Source organism: Leptodactylus fuscus, chromosome 2 (assembly GCF_031893055.1).
Source record: "Leptodactylus fuscus isolate aLepFus1 chromosome 2, aLepFus1.hap2, whole genome shotgun sequence".
NCBI lineage: Eukaryota > Metazoa > Chordata > Amphibia > Anura > Leptodactylidae > Leptodactylus > Leptodactylus fuscus.
The window spans coordinates 175,550,207-175,570,218 of NC_134266.1; the positions used below are offsets into that span (position 1 = coordinate 175,550,207).

The window sequence follows — 20,012 nt, forward strand, 5'->3', positions numbered from 1 at the left end:
TCAATTTGGTTACCGCCCACTTGGCAAATAAAACTAAATTTACATATAAAGGGGGTTTACACGGCGTTAACGCGACCGCAAACATGCACTGTCAAAATCGCGGCGCAAACGTCCCGTAAACGCGGCGCATTGCGTGCCGCGTTTAGTCCGTGTGAACAAGCCCTTACATAGAAACAATCAGAGGACTACATGTTCAATTATCTGCTGGGAATAAAACATTATTGAAAAAGTCCTTTTCCCGCAAGTGTAAAAATACATTAAACAATATGAGATGAACATGTTACTTATCCCTTTTTTAGAAACACTATAAAACCTATATTTCTGAACTTAAGTTGGTGTATACATTCACAGTTGCTACCAGATGCCTATATTCCATTATCTTGAAGACTTTCTTTAATGTGTCATATAGCTAGAAAGTGAACGTATGGACCTGAAGTCTGAGCTGTCCCTAATGAAGGACACAGTATCATCTATGGGAAATGAATTAAACATACTTAGCAGAAGAGCAGCTGAAGCCGAAAATGAGCTGAGACAGCAAAAATCTGAATGTGAATCATTGAGGTATATTTTTTATCTATACATTTTTTAATATCATTACTAAGGTAAAAGTATGAGTAATTAAGCATTTCATTAGGCTGGGCCATCAATATTCGACCCTCAGGGAGTCAGACAACTAAGACCCCCACAGATCATCATGGCTCCCAGTAATGCTCATTCGCTGTATAAAGTGCAGAGGTGGCATTAGGTACCATGTTGAAGTCTATAGGATAGCACTAAAGTATGTAAAGCAGCTGCTAAAGTTTGTATAGCAAGTGAACAGTGCAGCTCTCAGCATATACTGGGAGCCATGCTGTCCTGGAATAGCTATTTCAAACAGCCAGGGCTCCTGCAAATCTCATTTTTATGACCTATTTTAAGTATGGTGTATGCATATATGGTGTATTTAATAGGTTTTTTTTACATGCACTTTCGGTAATTTGAGGTAGATCCTTCATCGAAAATCAACAAGTGTACTTTATGCGAATGAGCCTTATAATAATTGGGGTACTATTAAGGTAAGGTGCCATGCTGTGGAAAGGTTGCACATCTATGTTGTGGATGCTGCATTGCAAAATTCGCACAAAAAAATACAGTAAATCCTAGCAGTTTATCTAGCTCCATTTTAATGCAACAGAAAAAAACGCTGCAAGGCAAGGTTTATCTCTCTATATTATAAAAATGAATTTCTGTCTGTCCGTCTGTCCATCTGTCTGTCTGTTCTCTAATGCGAACCAAACGACTGGACCGATCTTCACCAAATTTGGTACAGAGATACTTCAGGTATCCGGGAAGGTTTAAGACAAGACTCCAACTCGCTCGGACGTACCGTTGCTGAGATACAGCATTCCCAACACAATGCCCCCCCCCCTTAGCCAATACAAACCTGCAAGTCTTTCACTCATATTCCAACAGCAATACACACGGTCACGCCACATACACAACCCAACACTGATATCCAAACTGAGATACACGCATCAGAGGATTAGATACACAGATCAGCACACAGTATCACACGCCATAGGATTAGATACACGCGTCTGCACACAGTCCCACAAACCAGAGGATTAAATACACGCTTCTGCACACAGTTCCACATGCCGAAGGATTAGATACACGCGTCTGCACAAAGTACCACACGCCGGGGGATTGGATACATGCGTCTGCACACAGAACCACATGCCGAAGGATTGGATACACGCATCTGCACACAGTTTCACACAGCAGAGCATAAAATATGCACATTTGCACACAGTACCACATGCCGTAGGATTAGATACGTGCATCTACACACAGTTCCACATGCCGTAGGATTAGATACGCGCCTCTTCACACAATAACACACAGGGGAGGATTAGATACGTGTGTCTGCACACAGTACCACACTTTAGAGGATTAGATACATGCCTCTGCACACAGTACCACAAGCCAGAGAATTAGATACACGTCTCAGCACACAGTACCACACGGGGAGGTTTAGATACGCGCATCTGCACACAGTTCCACATGCCAGAGGATTAGATATGTGCATCTACACACAGTACCACACAGGGAGGATTAGATACGCGTGTCTGCACACAGTACCACACGCCGGAGGATTAGATACATGCATCTGCACACAGTACCACATGCCGTAGGATTAGATACACGCGTCTACACACAGTTCCACACGCCGTAGGATTAGATACGCACCTCTTCACACAATACCACACAGGGGAGGATTAGATACGTGCGTCTGAACACTACCACACTTTGGAGGATTAGATACATGCCTCTGCACACAGTACCACATGCCAGATATTTAGATACGCGTCTCAGCACACAGTACCACACGGGGGAGGATTAGATACGCGTATCTGCACACAGTACCACACGCCAGAGGATTAGATACGCGCGTCTGCACATAGTACCACATGCCGTAAGATTAGATATGCACGTCTGCACACAGTTTCACTTACCGGAGGATTAGATACATGCCTCTTCACACAATGCCACACGAGGGAGGATTAGATACACACATCTGCACACAGTATCACACGCCGGAGGATTAGATATGTGCATCTGCACACAGTACCACACCAACAAGGATTAGATACTTGCGTCTAAACACAGTACTACACGGGGAAGGATTAGATACAGCTTTACTCCAGGTATCCATAACAACTGATCACAGGTTTTTCACTGATATCCAAAATGAGATACACATAATCACATGACGCTTATGGACATACACACAAACCACATACAAAATACACCAGTGCAAAATTGGACATTTCTTATGGGGCCACTACACAAACATAAAATGTAATATACCCGTGCGAAGCCGGATCCTCCCTCTAGTTATTTATATATTCAGATTTATGTGCGATCCATGCAATGCGTTCCACTGCTAGTTTTTACCATATCATGCCCTGTCTTACCATGTCAATCCTGTATTAAATAACATCAGAACTCATTTTTTTAATGCATGTACCTGTGAAATTTGCTGTTTTTATCTTGCTGATATTATTCTGGATAATATTTACATTTATGGACCTTTTACATTTTAGATTGCTGAACAACAAGACAGAACATTCCTTAGATGAAGCTCAGCGTCGACTTTCATTGAAGCTAAATGAACTGCAGTTGGCACAGGAGAAAATTGTTAGACTAGAAAATAAAATAGGTAAGTTATATAGAAAAGTCTTTCATGTTGGATTAATGGCCAACATCAATCTCTTTATTAATTTGCTTACATTTACTTCTTCCAAGTAGTGCTGTTTAATGTGCCTCATTGTCTAATTCGTTGCTTCATTTCTCGTTCAAAGATGAACAGGTAAACCAAAGCCTTTTCCAGAAGGAAGAAATTACAATACTGCAAAAAACCATTGAAGAGTTGGACAAAGAGAAGGACAATTTAATATACAGCTTGGATCAGAAAAGTGAGAAGATTGAAAGCAGCCTGGCTGTTAAAGTAAGTTATTTTCACAATTTTTAAATGCTTTACATATAGTATGTACAAGTCTGGATAAATAAGACCGATTTGATTTAACCGGTTAAGGACCAGGCCCAAAAGTATGTTAAAGACCAGGCCTCTTTTTTCAAAACTGACATGTGTCACTTTAAATGGCAATAACTTTGAGACGCTTTAACTTACACAAATGAATTTGAGATGGTTTTCTCGTAACACATTATACTTCATGTTAGTGGTAAACACTAATCAATATTTTTGCATTTATTTATAAAAAAAACTAGGAAATTTGATGGAAATTTGAAAAAAATTGCAATTTTCAAAATGTGAAATTCTCTGCTTTTCAGGCAGATAGTCATACCATCCAAATACATGAATAAATATTATCTCCCATATCTCTGCTTTATATTGGCATCATCTTTTGATTGTCTTTTAATTTATTTTGGACGTCACAAGGCTTACAAGTGTAACAGCAATTTTCCAGATTTACAAGAAAATTCTCCAAACCAATTTTTTAGGGACCACTTCAGTTCTGAAAGTAATTATAAAGGCCTGTATAATAGAAACCCCCATAAATTACCCCATTTTCAAAACTGCACCCCTCAAATTATTCAAAACAGCATTTGGGATGTTTGTTAACCCTTTAAGCATTTCATAAGAATAAACATAATATGGCAGTGAAATTTAGACATTTCATTTTTTTTCACTAATACATTCATTTAGACCCAAAATTAACACATTCACAAAGGGTTATAGGAGAAAATGCATCTGACAGTTTATTGTGCAATTTCTCCCGTGCACAGAAATACCCCACATGTGGGTGTAAACTGATTTTTGGGCACACGGCAGTGCATGGAAGGGAAGGAGCGACACTGGGTGTTTGAACAGCAGATTTTGCTGGAATAATTTTCAGCGCCATGCCTTATTTGCAGAGACCCTAGAGTACCAAAACAATGGAAACCCCCCAAAAGTGACCCCATTTTAGAATCCACACCCCTCACAGAATTCATCAAGGGGTATAGTCAGCATTTAGACCCTACAGTTGTTTCACAGATTTTACTAACATTGGGATGTGTAAATGAAAAATTACTAAAATGTCACTTTATCTCCAAAGTTTTCATTTTCACAAGGGGTTAAAGGAGTAAAAGCCCCCCACAGTTTGTTAAACAATTTCTCCTGAACACGGCAATACCCCATATGTGGCTATAATCTGCTGTATGGGAACATGGCGGGGCTCAGAATGGAAGGAGCGCTATTTGGCTTTTGGATGGCAGATTTTGCTGGAATAATTTTAGGTGCCATGTCGCATTAGCAGAGCCCCTAGAGAACCAATACAGTGGAAACCCCCTAAAAGTGACCCCATTTGGGAAACTACACCCCCCACAGAACATATTAAAGGGTAGAGTGAGCATTTTGACCCTACAGCTGTTTCACAGATTTTATTAACATTGGGCCATGAAAATGAAAAATTACTTTTTTTCCAACAAACTGTCAATTTAGCCCCAAATTTTTAATTTTCACAAGAGGATAAAGGAGAAAAAGCTCCCTAAAGTTCGTTACACAAATTCTGCTGAACACAGAAATGCCCCATATGTGGCCATAATCTGCTGTATGGGAACATGGCGGGGCTCAGAATGGAAAGAGAGCTATTTGGCTTTTGAAGGGCAGATTTTGCTGGAATATTTTTCAGGTCCCATGTCGCATTTGCAGAGCCCCTAAAGTACCAATACAGTGGAAACCCCCTATAAGTGACCCCATTTTGGAAACTACACCCCTCATAGAATTTGTCTAGGGGTAGAGTGAGTATTTTGGCCTCACAGGTGTTTCACAGATTTTATTAACATTGGGACGTGAAAATGTAAAATTACTTTTTTTCCCAATAAATCGTCCATTTAGCGCCATAGTTTTAATTTTGCAAATAGTTTAAGAATTAAAAGCCCCCCACAGTTTGTTACACAATTTCTTCTGAACACGGCAATACCCTATATGTGGCCAAAATCTGCTGTATGGGTACATGCTGGGGCTCAGAATGGAAAGAGCGCTATTTGGATTTTGGAGGGCATATGTTGCTGGAATAGTTTTCAGGTGCCATGTCGCATTTGCAGAGCCCCTAAAGTATCAATACAATGGAAACCCCTCAAAAGTGACCCCATTTTAGAAACTACACCTGTCAAGGAATGTATCAAGGGGTATTATCATTTTGAGCCTAAAATGCTTCCCAAAAATTAATGTACAAAATGAAAATTGAAATTTTTAAAAATATGCCATTTCGGTGCCCAATACGTTGCACCCACTTTGTGTTGTCAGAGACCTGCACTCCTAAAACTATTAAGTGGGCCATCCCGGGGGTCAAAAAATTATATATGTGGGTGTAAACTGCTGCTTGGGCACACAGCAGGGCTCAGAAGGGAAGGACCACTGTGCGTTTTAGCTTTTGGGGTACAGATTTAGAGGGACCCTCTGGGCGCCATGATGTTTTTGCAGAGCCCTGGAGGTTCCAGTAAACTGGAATTCACCAAGGAGTGACCCCATTTTGTAGGGGCAATTTTAGGGTCTCTGCAAATGTGACATGGTGTCCAAAAACGAAGAATCTAAATCTGCACTCCAAAAGCACATATTGCTCCTTCACATCTGCACCCTGCTGGGTACCCAAATAGCAGTGTATGCCCACATGTATGACACTGGTGTACCCCGGATAACGTACTTAATGCCATATGTGGGTAGAAATGGCTGTTTGGGCACAACCGGGGACAGAAGGGAAGGAGCGCTATTTTGGTTTTTGGAGCACAGTTTGGTTTTTTTTGCCACTTTTGCAAAGCCCCTGAATTGCCAATAAAGTGGAATCCGCAGACATGTCACCCTATTTTGGACACTACCCCACTGATGGGATTTATCAAGTGGTGTAGCGAGATTTTTTTAACCCTTGAGTGTTGCATTTATTTCGTTTCCAGAAATGAAATCGCAACTGATAGAGAAGTTAAAAATGAAAATTTTAAAGAGATTCGCCATTTCAGTGTGCAACATGTTGTGCCCGACTTACGTCAGCAGAGACACTCCAAAAACTGTTAAATGGGTATCCCAGGCACAACAGCTTTTAGAGCGTTCATCTCTGATACAAGGTGGGCACAACATATTACGCACTGAAAGGACGTATTCCTGGAAAAATGGTCATTTTCACCTCTCACAATCCACTACAGTTATAGTTATATATATAAAGTTATAGCAACACTTGGGGGTTAAAAATACTCTCTGTACCCCTGGATAAATCCTTCAGGGGTGTAGTTTCCAAAATAAGGTAATTTATCAGGGGATTCCAAATTACTGGCGTTTCAGCTCTACAAAAGTGTCATGGCATCCAAAAACCAAACCGTCTGTGCTCCAAAAACCAAATGACCCTTCTTCCCTTCTGTGTCCGGCTGTGCCCTAGTATCAGTTTATACCCACATATGACATTATGTCCGTTATCCGGGGGTACACCAGTGTCATACATGTGTCATACATGTGTCATAAACTGCAGTTTGGACGTACAGCAGGGCGCAGAAGGGAAGGAGCGCTATGCGGCTTTTGGAGTACAGATTCAGATGTTTGGTATCTGGACGCCATGTCATGTTTGTAGAGCCTGTAAGGTACCAGAAAAGTGGATTCCATGGGGTACCAGGAGTGACCCCATTTTGAAAACTGCACCCCTCAAAGAATGTATCAGGGGGTGTAGTGAGTATTAGTATCCCGGACGTGACTGCACAGCGGATGGCGAAGAGGGAATGTATAAGCTGTGTGGAGGACATTGGGGACACCAAATTCCCTACTATGTCCCCGTAGCTCCTATGATTGGGGGAGTCACTCTGGGGGTCACTTTAGGGGTCACTTCTGGTGTCTGTTCCCTCATAAGCTGTAAATCTGGGGTGTCCCCTGATATTCGCTCGCACAGCTTATATATTCCCTACATGACGCACCCAGTTGTGTTCTAATAATTTGGCGATTTTTGAGGGTTTTTGTCTTCACATTGCTAGATGCTATATTTTCTTTATGTTTCTGGTGACATGGCCATATAAGGGCTTATTCTTTGCGGGATGAGATGCATTTCGTAATGACACCATTTTTGGGTGTCTACATCTTATTGAATACATTTTATTAACCCTTTTTTGCTGGATTTAAAAAAAAAAATCAATCCTGGCATTGAGTTTTACTTTTTTAATTTTGCGCCATGCAGCGTACAGTATAAGTAACATGTTCCCTTTATTCTGCGGGTCGGTACGGTTACGGCGATACCTCATTTATAGTATTTTTTTATGTGTTACTAGTTCTGCAGAGGAAAAACACATTTGGGGACATAAATCAATGTTTTTTGCATCGCATCTTCTAAGAGGCGTAACATTTTTATTTTTCGGTTGACAGAGTTGGTTTAGGGCTTATTTTTTGCGGGACAACCTGCGCTTTTTATTGGTACTGTTGTCGGATGCATATGACTTTTTGATCACTTTTTATAGCATATTTTGTATGGTGAGATGGCGAAAAATCATTACTTCCGGCGAGTTTTTTCCGTTTTTTTTTCCGGCGTTCGCCGTGTACATTAAATATTATTTCAGTTTTATTGTACAGATTGTTACGGACGCGACAATACTAAATATGCATTGTTTTTATTACTTTTTAGTTTTTTTTTTATATAATTCATTTTCTATTGAGAAAAAGGGATTTTTGGGCTTTATAACTTTATTAATTTTTTTCATACACTTCATTTTATTTTTTTTACATTTTTTTTTACTTTATCATGTGTCCATTTAGGACACTTCAATCAGCAATACTTTGCTGATATAGAATGCCATGTGAGACACAGCCTGCAGGTGTCCCACATGGCATTCCGTAGCAGGATGTCAGGCTGTGTAGACGCACAGCCTGACATCAGAAGGTCCTGGCAGGATCACCAGGTATGTGGGGGCTCCGGGCAGTCTGGGGTCACTGGCCAGACCCCAGACTACCTTTTACTGCTATCGGCACCCTCCGATCTCGCCGCGGGGGGTGCCGATCAACTTCAATTGTCGGCGGATGCCTTTCGATCGCGCCGTGATGTTTCACGGCGCGATCGAAAGGGTTAAAACGTCCAGTCGGACTCAGTTCCGACTGGACGTTATTGAGGAAGGGGTTAGGTGTTAGTAACACCTAACCCCCGTCCTCCCCGCACCCCTCCCCCCGCAAAATAGGTACCTAAAGACAGGACGTATTTTTACAATAGTCCGGTCTTTAGGTACCTGGACCGCAGGCCGTAAATTTACGTACGGCGGTCCTTAACCGGTTAATTTGTATATCAGGTATTCATTATTTTAGATATCTTATCCCCTGGACTTTGATATTTGATAGTCTTAGGATAGGCCATCAATACCTGATTGTTGGGGGCCATCGCATGGTATTGGTACCCTATACTAAGTATAGTACACCAATATCAAAAACATCTTTAAGCTTATGTATCTGCTGTGTATTTAAATAAAAGGCACATGTGATGTTCACACTTTAGGATGATATGAAGTGTGTTAAAAGTTTGATAATGAGAAATGGTTTACAAAAGAAACTAGGTAAATATAGCCACAAACTTGGATATAGTTAGTGAAAATGTTTTTGCCTCCTCTTCTTCCCCGGTCCCTGATAATAAATACATTTAATTTTATTGCACTGTAGGAAAACACAATACAACGCTTGCTGCGGGAGATGGAAGAATCCACAAGGTAAGATGGAGTTTTCATTTAAAAATTAGATGCAATATCAATATTGGATTTACATCTCAGAAGCCAATCTAGTCACTGGTTAGCTAGTTCTATTAGTATTTCAAAGAAAAGAGCAAAAAAGGAAGGGCACTCACCAAACAGCACATTTCTTCTAAAACATCATCCTTTATTAGGTATGCTTTAAAAACAACTCCTGGGAGGGAGAGATGACATTATAGGCGAGAAGGCAACAGCCTTTTCGCGCTCTTCAGATTGCTTTTTCAAGCGACATTTCCATCATCAAGGAACAAAGGACTACATGGGGAAAGCAAGGGGCAGAAATTCTAGTGATCTATTTAGCTAGTTGGAAAACTAATTTCCAAAATGGAGAAATAATTGGAGAGTTTAGCTTCTTGTTTTGTCCCTTTCTGCACTGTTCATAGAGATAAATGCAGAGAGACATACTGAATAGAGATGAGCGAACAGTGTTCTATCGAACACATGTTCGATCGGATATCAGGGTGTTCGCCATTTTCGAATCGAATACCACGTGGTAAAGTGCGCCAAAATTCGATTCCCCTCCCACCTTCCCTGGGGCCTTTTTTGCACCAATAACAGCGCAGGGGAGGTGGGACAGGAACTACGACAACGGGGGCATTGAAAAAAATTGGAAAAAGTCATTGGCTGCCGAAATCAGGTGACCTCCATTTTAGACGAATAGTGGATTTCAAATCCGGGTCATATGAGAATGTGAACTTTGTGACTATGAGACAGGGATAGCTGTACAGGCAGGGATAGCTAGGGATAACCTTTATTTAGGGGGGAATGTTATTAAAAATAACTTTTTGGGGCTCTATCGGGTGTGTAATTGTGATTTTTGTGAGATAAACTTTTTCCCATAGGGATGCATTGGCCAGCGCTGATTGGCCGAATTCCGTACTTTGGCCAATCAGCGCTGGCTCTGCTGGAGGAGGCGGAGTCTAAGATCGCTCCACACCAGTCTCCATTCTGGTCCGACCTTACACTCCGCCTCCTCCAGCAGAGCCAGCGCTGATTGGCCGAATTCCGTACTCTGGCCAATCAGCGCTGGCCAGTGCATTCTATTGGCGTGATGAAGCAGTGCTGAATGTGTGTGTTTAGCTCAACTACGCCGGTGGAGTAGTTGAGCTAAGCACACAGATTCAGCTCTGCTTCAATCAGCGCTGGCCAATGCATTCTATTGGCGTGATGAAGCAGTGCTGAATGTGTGTGTTTAGCTCAACTACTCCACCGGTGTAGTTGAGCTAAACACACACATTCAGCACTGCTTCATCACGCCAATAGAATGCATTGGCCAGCGCTGATTGAAGCAGAGCTGAATCTGTGTTCTTAGCTCAACTACTCCTCCGGCGTAGTTGAGCTAAACACACACATTCAGCACTGCTTCATCACGCCAATAGAATGCATTGGCCAGTGCTGATTGAAGCAGAGCTGAATCTGTGTGCTTAGCTCAACTACTCCACCGGCGTAGTTGAGCTAAGCACACACATTCAGCACTGCTTCATCACGCCAATAGAATGCACTGGCCAGCGCTGATTGGCCAGAGTACGGAATTCGGCCAATCAGCGCTGGCTCTGCTGGAGGAGGCGGAGTCTAAGATTGCTCCACACCAGTCTCCATTCTGGTCCGACCTTAGACTCCGCCTCCTCCAGCCGAGCCAGCGCTGATTGGCCAAATTCCATACTCTGGCCAATGCATTGTATTGGCGTGATGAAGCATTGCTGAATGTGTGTGTTTAGCTCAACTACACCGGTGGAGTAGTTGAGCTAAGCACACAGATTCAGCTCTGCTTCAATCAGCGCTGGCCAATGCATTCTATTAGCTTGATGAAGCAGAGTGTGCACAAGGGTTCAAGCGCACCATCAACTCTGATGTAGCAGAGCCAAGTGTGCACAAGGGTTCAAGTGCACCCTTGGCTCTGATGTAGCAGAGCCGAGGGTGCACAAGGGTTCAAGTGCACCCTCGGCTCTGCTACATCAGAGCCGAGGGTGCGCTTGAACCCTTGTGCAGCCTCGGCTCTGCTACATCAGAGCCGAGTGTGCGCTTGAACCCATGTGCACACTCTGCTTCATCGAGCTAATAGAATGAATTGGCCAGCGCTGATTGAAGCAGAGCTGAATCTGTCTGCTTAGCTCAACTACTCCACCGGTGTAGTTGAGCTAAACACATACATTCAGCACTGCTTCATCACGCCAATAGAATGCATTGGCCAGCACTGATTGGCCAGAGTACGGAATTCGGCCAATCAGCGCTGGCTCTGCTGGAGGAGGCGGAGTCTAAGGTCGGACCAGAATGGAGACTGGTGTGGAGCGATCTTAGACTCCGCCTCCTCCAGCAGAGCCAGCGCTAATTGGCCAAAGTACGGAATTCGGCCAATCAGCGCTGTCCAATGCATTCCTATGGGAAAAAGTTAGCTTGCGACAATCGCAAGCTGACAGGGATTTCCATGTAATAAAGTGATTTATATGCCCCCAGACATGCTTCCCCTGCTGTCCCAGTGTCATTCCAGGGTGTTGGCATCATTTCCTGGGGTATCATAGTGGACTTGGTGACCCTCCAGAGACGGATTTGGGATTCCCCCTTAACGAGTATATGTTCCCCATAGACTATAATGGGGTTCGAAACCCGTTCGAACAGTCGAACAGTAAGCGACTGTTCGAATCGGATTTCGAACCTCGAACATTTTGGTGTTCGCTCATCTCTAATACTGAACAGTTCAATTGTTACTTGCTTGGTTTTGGCTAGAGAAAAAACTCCAACAATATGACCCTATTGAACGATACATTGAGTTGCAGTTGGTAGAGATGGTGAAAAGTTCTTTTTAAGGTGAAAATGTTGGGGATATTTGGCAAAAATGTTTGAGTACAAATTCTTTAGTGAAAATGGAAAGTAGACACGTAGGTAGAAAGTTAGGCTGGATTCACACAAGAGGTGCAAAACGTGAATTTTTCACATTGGTCTTGCATCTGAGGGGCACCCTTTTTCACAGATCATGCATTTCAGTATATATGTGGTGGTGGTATATATATATATATATATATATATATATATATATATATATGCTATTCAGCTGAAAGGATAAAGATCTGAAGAAGGGGTGGTGCTTGTTGTTTGGCACCGAAACCCCGAAACGCATCATCTTTTACAATAAATCCGCTTTTGATACCATTTGTGTATACCGAATCCTAATTCCTCTGAGGGAGAGCGCAGCCGGGTCTAAATTTGGGAAACTCTTTCCCTAAAACCCTCTTCCACATTCAGTATATTGAGAGATCTGTGAAAATGGACAAAAATAGGTCATGACCTATATTTTGATGGCCCATGATGACACATTTCTTTGTGTAAAGCAAATAAAGTTTTCATTATTTTTAAATTTAGAGTTTTTCTTCATTGTTATTTAGGCAAGCTTCTAAAACTATTAGCAGTCATGAGCAAGAAGTCAGTCGACTACGACGCCAAATCGACGAGATCAGTGAAGAATTGTCACGAACAGGAAGAGAAAAGGAGGCTGTAGTTCAGGAGAACTTGAGTCTGCATGATCAAATATCTAAGAACAAGGTTGAGATTCAGGTGATGTGTCCTCAGCAGGCCAAGACTTGGGGTGTAATGACACATCTGTGTTTTTACTCATGTTAATGCATGTGCTTCTTGACACCACACAGCCATTTTGCATTTTTGATCATTGTTGGTCATCTTCATTGGTGTAGAGAAATGCAATGCAAGTAAAGACAGCTTGTGTAATAGCTCCCTTTGTCCCATTGTATTAGTTATTTTGCAATTATCATCTGTCCGTTGCTTAATACAAAGCATATAGATAAACATTAACTAGGTCATTTTCTGCTAAATTGAAATAAACACTGTAAGTTACCTTCTTAAATATTCTATTCAACCATTAAAAGGAGATTTCACACACTAAGCACTTGATAATAATAATATAATAAATTTTATTTATATAGCGCCAACATATTCCGCAGCGCTGTACAATTTGTAGGGTTCAAATACAGACAGAAAGATGCATTAAAAGAAAGTCACTTCACACAATGAGACTGAGGGCCCTGCTTGCAAGAGCTTACAATCTATGAGGTAGAGGGGGTGACACAAGAGGTAGCAGGGGCGGCGTTGCTTATACAGAGGTACTTGATGATATTTCTATTTGATACCTGTAAATGTCTTGTCTGTGGGGTCAACTGCTGAGATACTGATTATTCCTTTGTCTGCATGTTGCCTTTCCTGGCAAATAGAGGGCAGCACATATGCGCTTTTGTAGAGATGTAGAAATACCCAAGCTTACTGATTTGGATATTTTTGCATCTCCCTTAAGCTAGCCAGTTCTCCAGTGAGAACACTAGCGTGACTTTAACCAATGAAGGTACCCAAACACAACAGCAAAATCATACAAACCAGTTGGTTTTGTCTTACTTGTATGGGAGATGTGAGACTTTACTTTCTCGACTTCAAATGTCAGTGGACATATAGATTGACATATTGGATTTCAACATGCCTCTACTTCTCATGCTAGATATGTCTGGCAGCCAAATATTTCCTTTATAATGAGATTGTGTGAATGGGAAAAACAGCAGTAGAATTTATCAAGACTCGTATCTTGATAAATTCTGCTCCTTTTTTTCCAACTATCCAATAGAAATAGAGTGTTTTGATCCCCTGTGCTCTGGAATGAAGATACATCAAGCTTAATAAATTAGAATTATATATTGCCCTCCTCACTCCAAAAAACTCTCATCAAACTCAAATGACAGCTAGTAGCTGGTATAGATTGGAGCTTTAAGTTATGCCAGCTTCAGAATCTGCTGAACTCTATCTCTAAGTCCCGCTTGACTTGCCCACTTTATGTAAAAGTAGTGTGTAGGATGTTAAACATCAAAAAGTAACAATTTTTGTCACAATGTCTGCCTTGCACCAGAAAATTGTTTTTTTTTTTTAAACTAGAAACTGAAGAAAAAATAATAATGATTTCCCCCCTGACTTTTATTTATCTTCAAGATAAAGGAGAAAATGTTCACCCAAATCCCTGAATTGTATTGTTTGTTTTTATATATAGACATTAACTCATAAGCTCAAAGATTTCCAAAGTGAACTTCAGGATGTGAAGCTAAAACTTCAAGGTGCTAAAACTGATGTTACACGACTTGAAAATTCAGTGACTTCCAAAGTAAGTAGGAAAAAAATGTACTACATCGAGCTACAGTACAGGGGTTGTCCATGCTAAAATTTTATTTTTCAATTAGGCCAGGGGATGTAAACCCACCCATAACTGTCTCAGGTGCTCCAGTGCATACCAGTGCAGTATAGTCCTGCAGTTCTGTTGTTTTCTTCTGGTGGAAGTCCCTGTCACACGTGACCCAGGACATCACAGCTGGCGAGGACTTCTACAAAAGAAGACAGCTGAGCAGCAGGACTGGACTGCACTAGGAGGACCCCTGAGCATCGGGGACAGGTATATGGGTTTTTGTTGTTTTCACCTCTTCGGCCTTATTAAAATTACATTAAATTGTAAATACGGGACCTTTAGAGTAGGCAGGTTGCTAGGTCAATCAGACGGAGGCAAGGATGTCAGCTCAGAATAGTAGGTTTTATTGGAGGCAGTTCACACAGTCCAAAGAATGTAAATCAAAAATAGCTTTCTTCAGCAAAAGGATAACACAATGAACAACAGAAACAGTCCTTACTTCAGGATGAAAGAAAAATAAATCCTCAGGGTTTGCTCACCCACACACAAGGTGAATTTTAAGGCTTTCTCCATCAGACACACACAGGGCAGTGTGTACACCAGGTATTCTCCCACAAGAGACGACCACACCCCCTTCCCATGGGCAACCTCAGTGCTTTTATAGCTGACCACTTGAGTCAGCCAGCAAAACCCAGGACTGGAGTATCGGCCTGAGTTTACAACAACACCTAACTCCTGGTCCCATACTCCAGCCAGTCACCTTGTAGATACTAACCATCTTAGTGGAATGTACCTGCCCTCTACCACTTTACCATCTGCCTGTTTACAAAATTTTAACCTGTACTTTAATGGCACAACCTCTTTAACCATAAACACATGTATAAAGTCTGTGTATTCACAAAATATTATTTAGAAAATGGTTTCTTTATTGGCAGGAAAAAGAAAATCGAGACCTCCTGGAAAACTACCGCAAATTCTCATCACAGGCAGATTTGTGGGAAGATAAATTTCACCAATTGGAGAAGGAATTTAACTCTGTAAAGCTGGACCTTCTTGGTGCAGAGTCAGAAAGCCGAAGACTTAAAGAGCGACTTTCTGTCTTAGAACAGGAGTCTGAACAAGTAAGATGTTGTATAAAGATGGCTGCTATATTACTTGGAATGTGATACATGTTTTAACCAAAGGGGAACAGTGCTGGAAAATAATGGCAGTAAGAAAATGTCCAATTTGAAAGGAAACAGTTTTCATTTGGTGAAAGGGCAATGAGTATTCAAGCCACCTAAGGTTTGGTGCACATGTGTGTTTTTTGCCAAAATACATGCACTTTTATCCACTACACAATAAGAAAAAAGGTTGAGTGGTTGCACTGCACTTATCCACATATTAGTCCTTTTTCAGCCCCAGAGAAAATAGCTGGGAAGTCACTTAATATCAAAACTGGTGGCGCTTTGCTTCCCATTAGATTGTGCAAGCAAACAGTAGAAACAAAAAAACAGCACTCACCAGTAGTTAAAATCTTCTTTATTCCTTTTCATTTAAAAGGCAGCATATTAGTATTCGGTCATTGGCACATAAAAACTGGGCAACGATCATTTCACATGTACCACATGTTTCCTCTGGCCCCTGCCAGAGTGACGACAATTAAGCAACCTCAATCATAGAGGGGAAAACACCCTGCAAACCAATATAAGATATACATCAAAACAACAGCGTATATACGGGCTCTACATAGCAGATCTTCAACAATCTAGCCAGCTTACTGTCAACATATTTATTACAAGAACACTGCCAAGTCATTTTTCATTCATACCTAGGCAGCCCATAGCCTCTGTTCCTCTGAAACCTTCTGTGTAAATAACATTTTTTGGCGATCACTTCCTGCCTCAGAAATACGAAGCTGTTCTATCCCTGCAAAACTCAAGACATTTTGGGTTGGCATGATGCTCTGTCTTTATGTAACTAATAAGTCAGAATGAACCACGGCCTGATATGATGGATTTAAAGTGCTCCTCAGTTCTTAAATATAGGTATCAGGTGGTTTTCCTTGTATGAAATCTGCCAGCATTTAGCAGAAACGTGGTCTTACAGTTAGAAACTGATTGATCACTTCTGGTCCCTCCATTTGTATTTCTCTAGTCTGTAAGTTAAATCTACAATAATCACAATTTCCACATATAAAATTGCCATTAGGCCCCGCTCAATCCAACCATGTTGATGTATTGCATTTAAGCCTATTTCTAATCAACTGATCTTTAATTGGATAAATCCTTCTGTAGGTAACCAATGGTCGACAAAGTAAAATAAAAAAATAAAAAAAGTAGAAAAAAAAATTGCAGGGCACTCACCAAACATCTTAAAATCTCAACAACACTTTATTTCATCTTCACTAAAAGCATCTGTACATGCGGAGGAGGTATGTCTGGGGCATATATAAAGCGACAATCGTTTTGTGCCTCAGAGGCACCTCATCAAGCTTGATGTATTGGTGTCTTTTAAATACGAAGGAATGTCTTCCAATAACCAGTCAAGTTATTTGGATTGAGGTTCAGTTACTCCTCCAAGCCTTGAAACTATGGGTCGACTGGGTGGAGTCTCCATCGAATCCTGGATTTTAAGTGTGACCACACTTCCACATTTGTTGGCTGACTTTATCACCAAGTTATTTTGTGGTTGCAGCCAATGAAGGGCTTACTACTCTGACACAGCCACAGATCTAGCAGTTAGCCCATATCTAGTTGATATTACTAAAATAACCATTTTAGGGAAATCTAGACAAAGCACTAATCACAACGAAAAGAGTACAGTATATATAATTCCAGGTTCCAAACTAGAGAGCCTTTGACTAGTATATTCTAGGGTGAACGGTCAAAGAGCCTCTAGCTGCCCTTGCTGAAGTTTGTAGTTAATAAGTGGGACAGTCAGTAGTGGACCTCATTTATCAAAAGCAGTGCAGACATTTTATTTTGTCTTTTTGCCATGGGTTAAGCACTTTGTATCTGCACTATGTTTATAAATGGGCCACATTTTTATAACTTATTTTAATTTGAACCATAAAGAATTTCCCTCAGACATGCCTTACATCCAGTTTTAAAGTGGCCGTGGATCCATAATTGACAGAAACAAGTTGACTATTTAACATACAGCTTTGCAGACTATTATAGTTTTTCTTCTAATCTGTCTGTACTTCTCATATTGGGTTTCAGCATATTACCTCAGAGCAATCTTATAAATCTCAAATAAGCACTTTGACCAAATCAGTTGCAAGAATGGAAGAGGAACTGCGACAGGTTAGAACAGAGAAGTCATCGGCCCTCAGTGACTTGGCGTCTACAAGAGAGCTCTGTGTTAAATTGGATTCTGGTAAAGAAATGATAAACCGCCAACTCTGTGCCAAAACACAAGATCTGGAGATGGTATGTTACAGCAAACACAATGACCAGCTTATGTTACTTTGCAATGTGCGCAAATTATCAATAAATCTTAATATAACATATCATTTTAATAATAATTATTCGTATTTCAAGTTCAACAGGATAAAAATTCCCTTCCCTGTTAAGTAACTTGGAAATGTAACTCCGCTTCATTTTCCCACACATAAATTTACCTGTATTGTCAATAGTATACCAAAGCAGAGTAGTGGTCAAGTAGAACATGAGGATTATGTCAATATAAGCAATGTACCGTATTTTACGGACTATAAGGCGCACTGGACTATAAGCCGCATTGCCCATGAGCGCCTTATAGTCCGTCTCGGTTCATATATAAGGCGCACCGGACTATAAGCCGCAGTCCGGTGCGCATTATATGTTATTGAAAGCGCCGGCAGGCAGACTTTGCCAGCGGCCGCTTAACCCCCCGCGTGCCAGCCGCAGCCAGAAGCGCTCGGCAGGCGAGGAGGGGCTCTATCAGCAAAATCATGCTGATAGAGCCCAACCGTAAAAGTTAGATTCAACTACCCCCCCGTTTTAAAATAAAAGCCTGAAACAGAATGTGAAACTTACCGAGCGGTGCAGGGTGGGCGGGCATTCAGGCCTCCTCTTCCTCCGATGTTCCGTCCTCCTCCTCCGCCGCTCGCTAACTGAGAATGGCCTGGGCGCATGCGCAGCCGTAGTAGAAGCATTATGATATTGCGCATGCGCCCCGGCCATTATCAGCGAGCGCCGGAGAAGGACGGAACATCGGAGGAAGAGGAGGCCTGAATGCCCGCCCGCCCGCCCTGCACCGCTGGGTAAGTTTCACGTTCTGTTTCAGGCCGGCGTGACAGCAGGGCTGCCGGACACTTCCCATTCATTTATATGGGAGCCGGCATGCGAGTGCTCCCCATAGAAATGAATGGACTGCTTTTTTCCATTCATTTCTATGGGGAGCGCTCGCATGCCGGCTCCCATAGAAATGAATGGGAAGTGTCTGTCCATTCATTTCTATGGGGAGCGCTCGTATGCCGGCTCCCATAGAAATGAATAGGAAGTGTCCGGCAGCCCTGCTGTAACGCCGGCGTGTACGGCTGTGATTACACGCCGGCGTTCTGTAGTGTGAATGCACCCTTACGGTGCCTTTTATGTATGTATGGAAGCGGCACGCAGACTTTGCCGCCACTTCCATCCATATATAAGCCGCACCGGACTATAAGCCGCACTTACGATTTCTGAGGAAATCGTAGGTTTTTATGTGCGCCTTATAGTCCGGAAAATACGGTACTACTTATAGAGCAATCTTTTCTTTTCTGCTTGTTCAGCTGCAACAAGATCTGGAATCTTATCATTCTGAGATAGAACTCCTGAGGAAGCAGCTAGCTAGTGAAAGAATATCTGTGAAGAACCTGGAAGCCCTTTTAGTATCAAACCAAGACAAAGAATTTCAATCCCAAGTGCGTGTCCAGGAACTTGAATCAGAACTTCAGATGCTTGGGGATAGGCTGATGTTGTCAGAGAGTAAACTGTAAGTAAATGTTCTTTGTAGCTGTAGTACTGCAGTCTAGTCGGTTAGCAAACACAAAACTATAGTCGTTCTGCTATATACACAGTGCTAACAGTAGGTTAATATTTGCATATGGAAAAACTTTGCTAAACAGATAGAGATGCAAAACATTACAATTAGAAGTCTATGATAACCACTCCACAATCTCAATTACACCATTTACACAAGAATTTACCAGTAATAAACTGGTCTGTCTAGTTCTGATGTCAGAGCACTTTTAATTCTACAGATAATATTTTGAAGGATAGACAGGGAGTGACAACTCTTAAAGGGAAAGTGTCACCAGAAATTGAGCTATTTTTAAACCAAGTTTTTATGTTAAAATATTTTTAATGATTGTTGAGATTGCTCCAACCGCACAAACAAAAACCAGATAGCTTATAGCATTCACTAGACACAGTACATCCAGGACAGACCCAGCCACCTCCTCTCACTCCCAAGATCTGCAGCCTTTTATGACCGAGTGATGAATACAGGTCTCACACATGGGCTGAGGCCTACTCAATACCAGCATGGGACCATAAATATGTCAGAAACCTGGGGAGATATATCGCCCCTCCAACACTGTGCCTGTCACCTTCTCACTATATATGCTAAAACATCACATGTAGCAATAAACTTCCCT

General features: G+C 41.7%; 1 protein-coding gene across 2 annotated transcripts in view; it reads left to right on the top strand.

The window, feature by feature from the left end:
• TSGA10 (testis specific 10) overlaps positions 1–20,012 on the top strand; it is a 43,540-nt gene that overhangs the window by 16,595 nt on the left and 6,933 nt on the right. For both annotated transcript variants that reach the window (XM_075265185.1, XM_075265186.1), the window contains exons 9-17: positions 410–561; positions 3,087–3,202; positions 3,345–3,490; positions 9,158–9,204; positions 12,624–12,792; positions 14,282–14,392; positions 15,346–15,531; positions 17,614–17,823; positions 19,146–19,348. In XM_075265185.1, coding sequence (XP_075121286.1) covers positions 410–561; positions 3,087–3,202; positions 3,345–3,490; positions 9,158–9,204; positions 12,624–12,792; positions 14,282–14,392; positions 15,346–15,531; positions 17,614–17,823; positions 19,146–19,348 — 1,340 coding nt within the window. The remainder of the gene's footprint in view (positions 1–409; positions 562–3,086; positions 3,203–3,344; positions 3,491–9,157; positions 9,205–12,623; positions 12,793–14,281; positions 14,393–15,345; positions 15,532–17,613; positions 17,824–19,145; positions 19,349–20,012) is intronic.